This window comes from Girardinichthys multiradiatus, chromosome 6 (genome assembly GCF_021462225.1).
Source record: "Girardinichthys multiradiatus isolate DD_20200921_A chromosome 6, DD_fGirMul_XY1, whole genome shotgun sequence".
Lineage (NCBI taxonomy): Eukaryota > Metazoa > Chordata > Actinopteri > Cyprinodontiformes > Goodeidae > Girardinichthys > Girardinichthys multiradiatus.
The window spans coordinates 9,059,597-9,073,553 of record NC_061799.1 but is presented as its reverse complement, the minus strand read 5'-3'; the positions used below and the strand labels follow the sequence as shown (position 1 = coordinate 9,073,553).

General features: G+C 38.6%; 1 protein-coding gene across 2 annotated transcripts; it reads left to right on the top strand.

Annotated features, from left to right (window-relative positions):
- The first annotated feature begins 847 nt into the window (after window positions 1–847).
- Window positions 848–9,400, top strand: LOC124870402 (protein shisa-like-2A). 2 transcript variants are annotated; one of them, XM_047369060.1, is made up of 3 exons: window positions 848–1,102; window positions 1,637–1,773; window positions 7,762–9,400. In XM_047369060.1, the coding sequence occupies exons 1-3, from the start codon at window positions 921–923 to the stop codon at window positions 7,941–7,943; spliced, it is 501 nt and encodes a 166-aa protein (XP_047225016.1). In that variant the 5' UTR covers window positions 848–920; the 3' UTR covers window positions 7,944–9,400. The 2 variants fall into 2 exon arrangements, with proteins under 2 accessions (XP_047225016.1, XP_047225017.1); XM_047369061.1 differs by having other exon boundaries at window positions 1,637–1,783.
- The last annotated feature ends 4,557 nt before the right edge of the window (window positions 9,401–13,957 follow it).

Sequence of the window (13,957 nt, the reverse complement as noted above, 5' to 3'; positions counted from 1 at the left end):
CAAATGGTATGATATAGGAAATACTATATAATTGTGTATGTCATGTGCACTACAGAGCCTGGTCAAAATGATTACCAACAATATAAACAAAATAATTAATTCATTAATTAATAGTTTTATGTAAAACAGTATCAAAATTTGCCACCAGTCTATGGCTGGCTATGGGGGGGCACAGTAAGATTTCTTTTCATGGGGCCCAAAATCCTTGGTGGCACCCCTGTGTCGAGGTGATAGGTTTTATACACCTGATTCAATTACTTGGAGGGGGAATGAATACTTTTGGAAATACGGTTTCTGTTCTGAACCAGCTCACTGAAAGTAGAGTTCACTCCTAGATTGAGTGTCAGAGAGCTGCACTCAGTTTAAGTTCTTCATGTAAAAAACAGTATTATTCTCCAAAAGGTTAACTCCACTCATGAACTCCTTCTTACACAACACAGTCCATTGTATTAGATATTCAGGATGTGTGCCTGACAGTGACTTGACACCAGCAGACACAGCAGTGCTGGTTAAGCCTCATGGTTTTACTCTAATTAGATACACTACTGCTGACGAATAAAATCACATTTTTGCAACAAATCAAGAGGAAAAATAGAAAAAACAATCGATGCTTCAGTTTTTGTGTGTGACAAAAACAAGGAGAGAGAGAGATCCGTACTTTTCTTTGGATTCAAAGTTTTCCAGCTCCCTCTCTACCTCTCTCTCTCTCTCTCTCTCTCTGCCTCTGCGTCTTCAACTTCACTCCCTCCGCTGATGCAGAATCGCACTTCACTTTCCTCAGTGGCCAACAGTGATCTCTCATCACCCCCCCCCCCCCCCCCCCCCCCTCCTCAAGCAGTGATCTTCTTCTGCGCTCTAATCCACTGATCAGAAGTGCTCTGTCTTTTTGTATTCCTCGCCCTTTTCCTCTTCGCTGCACCATGAGCACTGAATGCAGCAGTTACTACAACACTGACGGTGTGTTTGTGGAGGCTTTCTCTTGCCCCAAACCAGGCAGCGCTGCTTTCGCTATCTATTGTTGTGGCTTTAATGATGTGAAGTATTGCTGCGATGATCCCAACAGCTTTTTTCCCTATGAATATGGATATATGTGGTGGCTGAGGTAAGCATGGCTTTTTTGACACAAGTTATTTTTCTTGTGTTACTTCATTCATTTGAAATCATTGTTCTTTCATGGACTTAATGACCCTTAAAGACTTAATTAAGCTGCTTAGTTAATTAGTGTGAGCTTTAATTTTCATTGAGCATTTTTTCATGTTTGTTAGTGCCTAAAAAGGCAGAAGATTTTCTTAAATTTCCTAATTTAAAAATGGCCAAGGTCACAAAATGTTTCACAAAGCTTTATACCATCCCCCTTGCTTTTTAGCTTATCTTTTAACTTGATTACTGCATGGCCCTCCAGTTGTTTCTCTTGATGTTTACATGTTTTCTACTACCAACGGAAGGAATACATTCTGGTTTATCTTCTAATATATAGATTTGCACTTAAAGAAGTGTTGGCCTCTAAATGTTGATTTTTTCATTTTTCTTTCAAGCACCCTGGTTTTGACATCTCTTTAATGTATTATCCCTCCTGGTGCTTTTTAACCTACCAGTTGTGTTTCCTAATTGATGATCCTGTCTCCTCTCCTCTCAGTGTTGGTGCTCTGGTAGGTCTATCAATTGCAGCGGTGGTGCTCCTCGCCTTCCTCATCACTGTCTGCGTCCTCTGCTACCTTTTCATAGCCACCAAACCTAGTCGCCTTGACAACGGCCTGCCACTCAGAGCACCAGGTCAGGATGGGTGTGTGTCAGACTCTTCATTCTGTGTCTTTTTTGTTACTGAAATTAGGATGGATTTCAGCCCTTTTGTGTGTGTGTGTGTGTGTGTGTGTGTGTGTGTGCGTGCATGTGTTTCTGTGCCGGGTAAGGGTAAAGGTTGTAATGGAATTAAACCAGCAGCCGTGCTGGTAAGCTGTGACACAGCATGCAGTAGAACAATATTTTTATGCATCTTCGACACAAACCTTGAATCAGTACTTCGGTACCTTGATATTTTCAACATGGAAAAATATTGCTGGTGGCAATAGTTTGGTGGTGTTGGATCCATTGGTCTTCAAACTGAGTTTTAGATCCTAGATGAAACAGAGACTCCAAGGTATGTCCAAAGTTTAGGCTTCAACTCAGCTCTCTGTTCTCCACACTTCAAACTCTATCCCAATCTTTCTTCCTGCTAACCACACTCATAAAAAGGACAATGAGGACAAAACTTAAAGTCCTCTAACCCTAACATTACTCTAAGAATTTCACACATGCCACACTAACCCAGACCAAACGTCTATAGAAATGACATTATGCCCCTTCCCTTCACAAGTCTGCTCTCTAAACGACTAACTAACTCAATGTTGTGAAAAGATCAAACACAGACTTTCATTAAGTAAAGAATGAATTGGGCCGTTCTCTATACAATGACTAACACCAAATCTAATTAAGACAAAGGGGTGTAAAAATAAATAAAATAGCCCTCACCTAAACCAGTAGAATATTTATGCCTTTTAAAATGATATACAGTATGAGTAAGTTACTGTTGTGCAGTCAGGATGCTTATGTTATTTAATATTTATTTAAATAATCATTTTCTGTCAAGTTTTGTCCTGGTAATACCAGCCCAACATGGAGGCGGTATTAGTACATTAGTTGAAAGAGTGATTCGAGCACTGGCATTATTGAACCAAACACTTTGAACACATATCGAATAAATTGACAATAACTTTCAAATATAAGAATTTATTTTTCAAAACAATTCAAATCCAAGTTAAACATATTTTAATAAGCACACTCTTTACTAGGCTATAACAATTCGACTACAACTACCAAGCAAAATGAAGGAATAAAGAAAACATAATGCACTATTGATGCAATAATATAACAATTATGTTTAGAAACCAAGGTTTATCTTGAGGAACTTGGAAATGAGGTTAAAGTAGTTTTACAACTAATTAAAAACATTAATTGTTATGTCTTTTAACAACCAGTCACAATGCAATTTTAGAGGAAAGGATAAAACATTATTTTAATAAAATAATATTTTAAAGAATGATTTGCTGAATTAGAAATAAACCCTTTTAGATAATTGATTCTTAGTGTTGTTTAATTTGCCATCCTTTCGTTGGTAAAATATTTAATGCTATATTATTGGCTGGATCAGAAATAAGCAATCTTTTTTGAGTAATGGACTACCAAAATGGCGACAAGGAACATCTATAAGATGGCGACTACTCAGATCTAAACATTTGACCTGCCTGGAACTAGTTTTAGTCATTAGCAGTTTTGAGTGCATTTAAGCTTATGTTGTGTTATAACACTGTTTCTTAGGTTTGATTATGTCCTTGTATTCCTGTTTTAGTTCCAGCCATGTTTTGTGTTCACTCCTGCCACATTAAGTTTATATCAACTTCACAACCACGCCGATCTAGCTTGTAACCTCAGGCTCTGTGGCCTGTTAGCATTCAAATGGTTTAGCTTTTACCTCCACAAACAAAACAAACAACACGTCTTGCGTGAACCGTTCTGAGGAAGGAGAACAGAAATTCCAAAGGGTGCGGATTTGGCTTGAGAAGTCCCGGTCCATCCACAAACAAAGAAATGTGGCAGCTATTCTCAGTAGACATTATGGGGTAGATCCTACATTGGAAAACGTGCAATACTGCGATCCCTGTTGTTTCCTTTTTGGCAGGAAGGATGCCTCTTCACTCGATGTGATTAGTGACAGAGTCTCTTCTGGGAACTCTATTGTTCAAATGCCTTACTGCAAAAGTTGAGAAAGAAAAGTTTCAAGACAAGTTTGTCTTAATTACCTCTTTTTGCATGAGCCCTGGATTATGTGGACAGCAGATCACACTTAACTTTGGATATTCTTGATCAACGAATTCGCTAACAGCAGATCGTAGTTAACTCTGATTTGAAGTTTGAAGTATTTGTCCAACTTGCCAGCAAGTGTGACATTCACATGTGTTTCCACTCTTTGGTCCACCTCTCTCGGAGAGTTGCGTGGTAGAGAATGAGGTGTGGCGGTGAAAGTGTTTTTGTCAGTGGAAGCATGACATCACAGGGGTTCCAGCTGGACCACGTGTAGGTAAGGAGCTGTATTTAAGGAGCTGCAGTTTCCTACCAACAGTTTTGTTTGTACAAAGTTCAGAGTCCGTGTTTTTATCCGTTTTTTTCCATGCCTGGGGAACAACACTACTCACCACTCATCAAATAGCATCTGTTACTACACAAAGTTCCCATGGTAGAGGCTGATGGCTGTAATACTCGGCCTCACATGCCAGTCCTCTCTAAGTCTACCAAGAGTATCCACCTTATCATTCTACCCCATCCTACCCTGTTGCCATGGGAGACTATTAATATCTTCTAATTATAAGGCGACTGGTGGAGTAAAGTGCTTTGTTTTGATATCTAATCATATGTAGTGAGATGTATTTTTGAAGTAACTGGTTTGTAGTTTGACTAAATGCCTTCATTTTTGCACGTTTCACTAATCACACACCTAGGACATGTCTCCGTGATGCTGAGACATGTTATGCTATGGTTGTAGCTTTAACCACAAGCTTAACTTGTGCCTTCATCAGGTATGTGTAAGAAGGATCCAAAGTGAAACCAGATCATTCCTGCAATCACTCAATTATTTTCCAGCATTTCCCAATGGTCTAGAAATCAAGATGAATGTGGTAGGAGAATAAATCTAAAGCGATCACAGAAAGCCCTGTTTCTGTGGTCTTTTCACTTTGTCAACTGAAAGCTCATGGAGATGAAAAATCCTTATTCCATGTTGTTATTGGGCAACAACCGATTACAAGAGAAGAAGCATTGGATTCTAAATTGGATTATGATTTTAGGTTCAATAGCAACTAATTTAGTTACCACTTTTTATGATCCGTAATATTTCATTAGTGCCAACAAAATGACATCCTGGTCTTTCCGTCTCTAACCTTATTCTTAACCTAAAGAAGAAAATTACCTCCTAAAAATATTGTGGTCAAATACTCAACTAAAGTGATCCAATTGATTTAAATCATAGAAAATGCCAGATCAATATTGAATTAAAATATATATATTTTTTACGTCTGTACTCCACGGCAGTAAAGTGTACAAAGCATTTATAGTTGGTATACAAAACACATATGGCGGCTGAAGTTTGAGACTCCAACTTGAGCCACACTTAAGTCACAAAAATAAAACGCTTCAGACTCGACTTCCAGAGACGGGCGTACCTGACTCCATTGACGTCCACTTGTACTTGAGGTGGACTCAATGTGGACTCAAAGCAGACATCAGACGGAGACCTCCATGCAAAGCTAGATTTTAATAACCCTGTGCATGTACCTGAAGTTACACAATAAACTGCTTGGCGGAAAAAAGTCTTCACATCAAACTTTGTTATATGTGACACACTGCTCCTAGCAAGCAGTTGCAAAGACGTATAATGTCTCTGCCACTCTGTATCGCACTTACAGGTGTGCCGTGGGCAGTGTTGCCAGATCTCCCTACTTACTGCAATTTATACTCAGGCTGTCACTCTGGGCTCTAGTGCGAGTGTGTTACAGGTGTGCAGTGTCGACTTGGGCGGGTGCGATAACCAGGAAGGACAAACAACATACCATTGTGTTTTGCTTTATTGTGGGGAGCTGGGAGATAATCAAGGGGTTTCACTCAGAAAAAAGTCAAGTCCATATAAGCAACTTCACAGTCGAAACAAGCCCAAAAACCACAACCTGCAACTTAAAAGATTTGTAAGAGACTTTAGAAAAAAAACAAGTACAAAGTTGCTTTTAATAAGCAGACTTGGCAACACTGGCACTGGATGTCCTGGTGGAGAATTAACGAGACTAACTAGCTCATCAAACAAGAAATACCATCCATTCGGAGGTATTTCTTGCTGTCCATCGTCTTCATGTCCTTAACTAACGTACTGTATTCCCCTTCTTAGCCTCTAGTCTGGTTTAATGGCCGTATATACAGTACAGACCAAAAGTTTGGACACACCTTCTCATTCAAAGAGTTGTCTTTATTTTCATGACTATGAATATTGTAGCTTCACACTGAAGGCATCAGAACTGTGAATTAACACATGTGGAATTATATACTGAACAAAAAAGTGTCAAACAACTGAAAATATGTCTTATATTCTAGGTTCTTCAAAGTAGCCACCTTTTGCTTTGATTACTGCTCCGCACACTCTTGGCATTCTGTTGATGAGCTTCAAGAGGTAGTCACCTGAAATGGTTTTCACTTCACAGGTGTGCCCTGTCAGGTTTAATAAGTGTGATTTCAAGCCTTATAAATGGGGTTGGGACCATCAGTTGTGTTGTGCAGGAGGTGGATACAGTACACAGCTGACAGTCCTATTGAATAGACTGTTAGAATTTGTATTATGGCAAGAAAAAAGCAGCTAAGTAAAGAAAAACGAGTGGCCATCATTACTTTAAGAAATGAAGGTCAGTCAGTCCAAACAATTGTGAAAACTTTGAAAGTGTCCCCAAGTGCAGTCGCAAAAACGATCAAGCGCTACAAAGAAACTGGCTCACATGAGGACCGCCCCAGGAAAGGAAGACCAAGAGTCACCTCTGCTGCGGACGATAAATTTATCCGAGTCACCAGCCTCAGAAATCGCAGGTTAACAGCAGCTCAGATTAGAGAACAGGTCAATGCCACACAGAGTTCTAGCAGCAGACACATTTCTAGAACAACTGTTAAGAGGAGACTGTGTGAATCAGGCCTTCATGGTAAAATAGCTGCTAGGAAACCACTGCTGAGGACAGGCAACAAGCAGAAGAGACTTGTTTGGGCTAAAGAACACAAGGAATGGATATTAGACCAGTGGAAATCTGTGCTTTGGTCTGATGAGTCCAAGTTTGAGATCTTTGGTCCCAACCACCGTGTCTTTGTGCAGCACAGAAGAGGTGAACGGATGGACTCTACATGCCTGGTTCCCACAGTGAAGCATGGAGGAGGTGTGATGGTGTGAGGGTGCTTTGCTGGTGACACTGTTGGGGATTTATTCAAAATTGAAGGCATACTGAACCAGCATGGCTACCACAGCATCTTGCAGCAGCATGCTATTCCATCCGGTTTGTGTTTAGTTGGACCATCATTTATTTTTCAACAGGACAATGACCCCAAACACACCTCCAGGCTGTGTAAGGACTATTTGACCAAGAAGGAGAGTGATGGGGTGCTGCGCCAGATGACCTGGCCTCCACAGTCACCGGACCTGAACCCAATGAAGATGGTTTGGGGTGAGCTGGACCGCAGAGTGAAGGCAAAAGGGCCAACAAGTGCTAAGCTCTGGGAACTCCTTCAAGACTGTTCGAAAACCATTCAGGTGACTACCTCTTGAAACTCATCAACAGAATGGCAAGAGTGTGCGTAGCAGTAATCAAAGCAAAAGGTGGCTACTTTGAAGAACCTAGAATATAAGACATATTTTCAGTTGTTTCACACTTTTTTGTTCAGTATTTAATTCCACACGTGTTAATTCATAGTTTTGATGCCTTCAGTGTGAAGCTACAATATTCATAGTCATGAAAATAAAGACAACTCTTTTTGAATGAGAAGGTGTGTCCAAAGTTTTGGTCTGTACTGTATCTTCATCTTTTATTAAATTTTTCCACTACCCCACTTGTCTTACCTACCTGCCATAACCCAGCATTTGGGGTAAAGAAATAACCCAATCATATTTTTTCGAGTTTTGTGATTTTGTTTTGTCTTTGTGTTTTTCAGCCAGAGACCTCTGCGGGGGACCCAGTCATGGAAGAGTGACCGGTCACTCTGGTCCGCAGGGGCTCAGAAAACACATGATGAACAGGAAAGTGGACTCTGACAATGAACCAGACCCAGAACGGCTTTTCCAGCGGTGTTTTACTGCTACGGTCACAAGTGTTAAAGTGGAAAGTCCAACCTAGGCTGAAGAGAAATTTGTCTTTAAGAAAAGCAACAAGCAGCATCCAGCTCAAGGAGGCAGGTGTACCTGGATGCAGTCAGAGCTGCCAGCTAACTTCTATTAGTGGGAGGACAGCTACATTAATTGACATCATGTGTCTCACATTGTAGTCATGGTAGCTGATTGAAGTAAATTACTAAGCGTTTCCAATTATTGGAGTAAAAAAGCACTCAGTGCTGTAGACCACTCTTGAAAGCACTTATCATGGTGACTGAAACTTTGTTCCTTTTTAAGTGGAAATAGCTGATTTTTTGTCCTCTTGGAAGCGAATGCAAACAGTATGTGTGGCTCTGTGAAAGCCTGAAAATATGATGATGGAGAAGGGATTGCTGAGAAACATCAAAATGTTAACAGGGTCTGCGTAGTGAGTTTTTAATGTTATATCAGACCCTTGTGACATTTAGTGGTGCGGTTTTTAAGCGGTGTCATTACAGGAATGCAAGGGTTGGGGTGGGGTTTGCCATGAAAAACTTTTTCTACCAAGAACACCAGTTGTTTCTTCGCATGCTTACAGTAACATAGTCTTACATTTAACTGGCAGACATCCTCTTCTACCCATTGATATGATAACTGAGACTGTCAGGCTTGTCAAACGTACGCATTATTTTCCGTTTCAACAGTCAACAATTACTTCTTTCATCACTTTCACAATGTTTTTCTCAACCAAATACAAAACTCTCCTTGAACATGTCTAATGACATTGATCGTGTGATATTAACAGTTTGTGACAGAGTGTATTTCAGTTAAAGTCATGAGGTGATGATGTAATGAGTCAGCTGACAGCACTGTGTATGAGCAAATTACTTGTGAAATTTGAATAAAACAGACAACCTCAGAGCTCTGGCTGAACTGGTAGTATGCTTCAACATGATGATTTCTCATCTACATTAAGGATATCTGCAATGAGACTTTACAGTTGAAACTAGATATTTACAATGGATAAAATAAATACTGAATAAATCTTTTAACCCTTTTTTCAGTTTAAATATTTCTAATGTGGCCACTGAAATAAATCGACAGCAGATGTCAGCAACAACCCAGGTAATCCACACCTACAAAACAAATCAACTGAAATATTCCACAAATGAAGCTATGGGATAACATGGAGTGACAAAATTGAACACACCTAAAGAAATATATTAAATACTTTGTGAAAGATGTGATTTTGACCTATTCATCCAAAAAGAACATCTTCAAATCTTGAAGATTCTAGAGGTTCTTTGTATGCACTCTGATCTTCAGTTCTTTTCATAGACTTTCAATTGGATACAAGTCATGAGATTGATCATTGTAATAATTTTACTTTCTTTATCTAAAACCAATTAAGAGTTTCCTTGGCTGTGTGTTTGGGAACGTTGTCTTACTTGGAAATCCACATTTGTTTCATCCTCAGATTCTTATTAAAAACGTCCTCATACATTTCTCGAGTCATCTTTTCTTCAATTTTATAAAGTGTGCCTGTACCTTCTGCTCTACGCCAACCTGCACTATGATGTTCCCTCCTGCAAATTTGTGCAGCTGATGTGCAGAACCCATTACCCTATTAAGACAGTGTCTCGCCCACGGCCAAAATTGAATAGGTTAAAAAATAATCTAAAAGGAGGAAATCAGGAAAATCTCATAAAAATAAACACAACTCAGACCGAAAAGAAAAATAAAACAATTAAATGTGGCCTACTGAACATAAGATCTCTCTCTTCAAAGACATTGCTTGACCTGATTTGTGACAATCAGATTGATTTATTTTGCCTCACAGAAACCTGGCTGCAGCAAGAGGATTATGTTACTATAAATGAGTCAACTCCTACTAATTATTTAAATTTTCACATACCTCGAAATACTGGGCGAGGAGGAGGAGTAGCAACCATCTTTCAGTCCGATTTATTGATTAGTTCCACACCAATCGATAGCTACAACTCTTTTGAAAATTTAATCCTTAGTTTTCCTCATCCAAATTGCAAAGCACTAAAACCACTTCTGTTTGTTGTTTTGTACCGTCCACCAGGCCCTTACTCTCAATTTTTAGATCAGTTTTTAGACCTTTTATCTCATTTAGTGTTAAATACAGATAAAGTTATTATAGTGGGGGATTTTAACATTCATGTTGACGCTGAATGTGTTAGCCTAAATATAACGTTTAATGCTATCTTAGACTCAATTGGCTTTGCTCAAAACATTAACAGACCTACCCACCTTTGTCTTCATTCTCTGGACCTTGTGCTGACATATGGCATTGAGTGTAAAGACATAACAATATTTTCTCATAACCCTATCCTGTCTGACCATTTCTTAATAACCTTTGAGTTTAATTCAACCGAGTACTCCACACCTGAAAGGAAATTTCATTATAGTAGATCATTATCAGGCAATGCTGTAACAACCTTTAAAGAATCTGTTCCACTTTTAATTTCCTCATTATCAGTGAAAAGCACAGTGGAGGGCAATAATTCTGTTACTGCCCCTTCACAAATTGATTTTTTTGTTCATAGTGTTTCTTCATCATTGCGTGATGCATTAGACAATGCAGCCCCCTTGAAAAAGAAGGTAATTATTCATAGGAGGCTAGCTCCTTGGTTTAATTCAGAGCTGCATACTTTAAAGCACAATGTTAGAAAATTGGAGAGAAAATGGCGCTCTACACACCTAGAGGATTCCTACTTAATCTGGAAAAATAGCCTACTGTATAAAAAGACACTTCGCCAAGCCAGAACAGCTTATTTCTCATCATTAATAGAAGAGAACAAGAACAATCCTAGGTTTCTCTTTAGTACAGTTGCTAAACTTACACAGAGTCATAGCTCTGTTGAGCCATCCATTCTCTTAGCTCTTAGCAGTCATGACTTTATGGGATTCTTCTTAAATAAAATTGATCCTATTAAAAAGAAAATCTTTGACATACTCCCGAAGATGATCACTTCATCCTCAGCAAGTGAGACAACATTGGAAATAACTGCAGAACCTAATTTGTGTTTGGACTGTTTTGATGCTGTGAAGCTTCCTGAGTTATCAGAAATATTAGCTTCATCTAAACCTTCAACTTGCATGTTAGACCCAATCCCAACCAAATTATTTAAGGAAGTGTTCCCTCTGATTACCAGCCACATTTTAGATATGATTAATCTATCCTTAGTAAATGAATATGTACCAAAGGCTTTTAAGTTAGCTGTAATTATACCTTTACTTAAGAAACCTTCGCTTGATCGAGATAACTTGAAAAATTACAGACCTATATCCAATCTTCCATTCTTATCTAAAATTCTTGAGAAAATAGTTGCTAATCAAATGTGTGAGCATTTACACAGCAATGACCTGTTTGAAGAGTTTCAGTCAGGCTTCAGAGCTCATCATAGCACTGAAACAGCTCTGCTGAAAGTCACTAATGATATTCTTATGGCCTCAGATAATGGACTTGTGTCTGTACTGGTTCTGTTAGATCTCAGTGTAGCATTTGATACAGTCGACCATAATATTCTCTTAAAAAGGCTGGAATATGCTGTAGGGATCAGGGGAACAGCGCTAGGCTGGTTTAAATCTTATCTGTCTGACAGATTCCAGTTTGTTCATGTAAATGATAAATCACCTTTAAACTCCAGGGTTAATTGGGGAGTACCACAGGGTTCAGTACTTGGGCCAATTATCTTTACTACATATATGCTTCCAATAGGTCAAATTATCAGGCAGCATAGGATACATTTTTCCTGTTACGCTGATGATACTCAGCTTTACTTATCCATAAATCCTGATGAGCCCAACCAGTTAGATAGACTACAAACAAGTCTTGAAGATATAAAAACTTGGATGACTTTACATTTTTTGCTTCTAAATTCAGACAAGACAGAAGTTGTTGTCTTTGGACCGGAGTCTTTAAAAAAGAAACTGCTTAGTCAATCACTTAACCTGGATGGCATTAAATTGACCTCTGGTAATAAAGTAAAAAACCTTGGTGTTACTTTCGACCAGGACATGTCATTTAAATCCCATATTAAACAGGTTTTTAGGATTTCCTTCTTTCACCTCTGGAACATTGCCAAAATTAGAAATATCCTATCCAGGAGTGATGCTGAAAAACTAGTCCATGCATTTTGTGAAGTAAAAGTGTAAATGATACATTTTGAAAGTTTTAAAATATAAAACTGTGAAATGTGTGGGATGCATTGCATTCATCTCTCTTTACTCTAATACCCCTAAATAAAATCCAGTGCCATCAATAGCCTTCAGCAATCACCTAATTGATAAATAATGTCCACTTTTGTGTTATACCAGTATTGACGTTATTTGTTGCTATAGAATTATTTGTGGGTGCAGCTTTCAGTGAGATAGCGGAAGTTGCAGTATTGCTGTTTCGGTAACTAACAGTATGAGGTGAGTAGTATTATTTAATTAACTGGTTGTGAGATTTGCTAAACTTCTTCTTTCATATCTATTTCAGTGGCATATTTTTGGACATATCCCTGTAAACCCTAACCCTAAGCTTAACATGCTCCCAAAGGGAAATGCGATTATTCATGGAATCAGTGGTTCAGTTTCTATCGCCTACCAACAGATAACCAGTACTAATATGGCTGGAGATTCTGAAGGTAACTGCCAAAAGGCCTGTGTGTTTGGTCCTTTCATTTTGTCAACAAAGATCCCTTACATGAAAATTCTGCAGAGAGCAGATAAGGTATAATTTTAGGGTTTAGAAATAACTTGGAAGTGGCTACGTCCCTTTATGAAATAGCAGTGACTGACATCCCATCCATCCCTACAACAGAAAATGTACCCATACAAATAGTCAAATACACAAACATAGAATACAGCCTATCAAATCAAATTATCAGCCCAATATGCTAATATATATGGGGCATCTTAAGAGACCATTTTTTCAGGTCATCCTCCTAAGGTGCAGAAGATGGATAAATACAGCTGTTCCGTGAAGGCCTCGAAGGTTTGTTCGAGAGCATTTGTGAACATACAGAATTATGAAGACTAAGGAAAACAGCAGACAAGTCATTGACAAAGCTGTCGAGAACTTTAGGAAGAGGTGAGAGTGACACACCAACACACACCAACATGCACACAGCTCACTAGATATGTCAAAAAAAACGTTATCAATTTCCTTCCAACTCACAGCTACACACTACCTTGTATTGGTCTTTCTCATGAAGTTCCAACAAAATAAGCTAAATTTTGTTGTTGTAATATGTAAAAATTTAAAAATGCTCACTGAGTATGAATACTTCTGCAAGGCACTGAAGCTGTAGAGATTAAAATATGTATGCTGCAAGATGAGGCTTGTAGGAAAGTTTTGTTGGAACCTTATTTACCCAAGCTGAATTTCATCACACGTGATAGAAACACAAGTCAGATACAATCTAGTGTGACAGACTATATGTATTTATTTTTTTCTCTAGCAAATCATTTGAAGAAGTACTTTGCGTGTCCTAGTGATTAACAGTCGAGCCTGTTTATGTTTTTCTCTAAAGCTAAATGATATAGCTTTAGAGAAGAACAGAAACAATTATTGTTGCTGTGCTTAGAAACTGATCACATGGAGGTAAAAAAATTATGTCCGGGTGCAAGCATTTTCAAGATTTGAAACAAAGCCCTCTCCTTCCAATGCCACTTATCTGATGAAGATATTGTTTGCCAAGGACATGCACAGCACAGACCACAAGGAAGTAGCCCATCATCATCATCTAAATGCCAATCATTTTAAATCGTATCGGATCTCGATTATTATCTCTTTTTTTAACAGTCAGAAATGTTTTTGCCCTTTAGTTGATTGTTTGAGATCAGGCTTGCTTCGAGTGGGGTCCGTGATGACTGATGTGAGCCTTGCATTCTATAGTGAATCTTAGTAGGGAGATGAAGAGGTGGTAGAGTGAAATATCACTTTCTGCTAATAATGTAAAAACTGACTGACAAAATTAAAGAAAGATATTGCATTATTATAATACTCTAAAACACAAAGAAAACCCTTTCCAAAGACCAAAA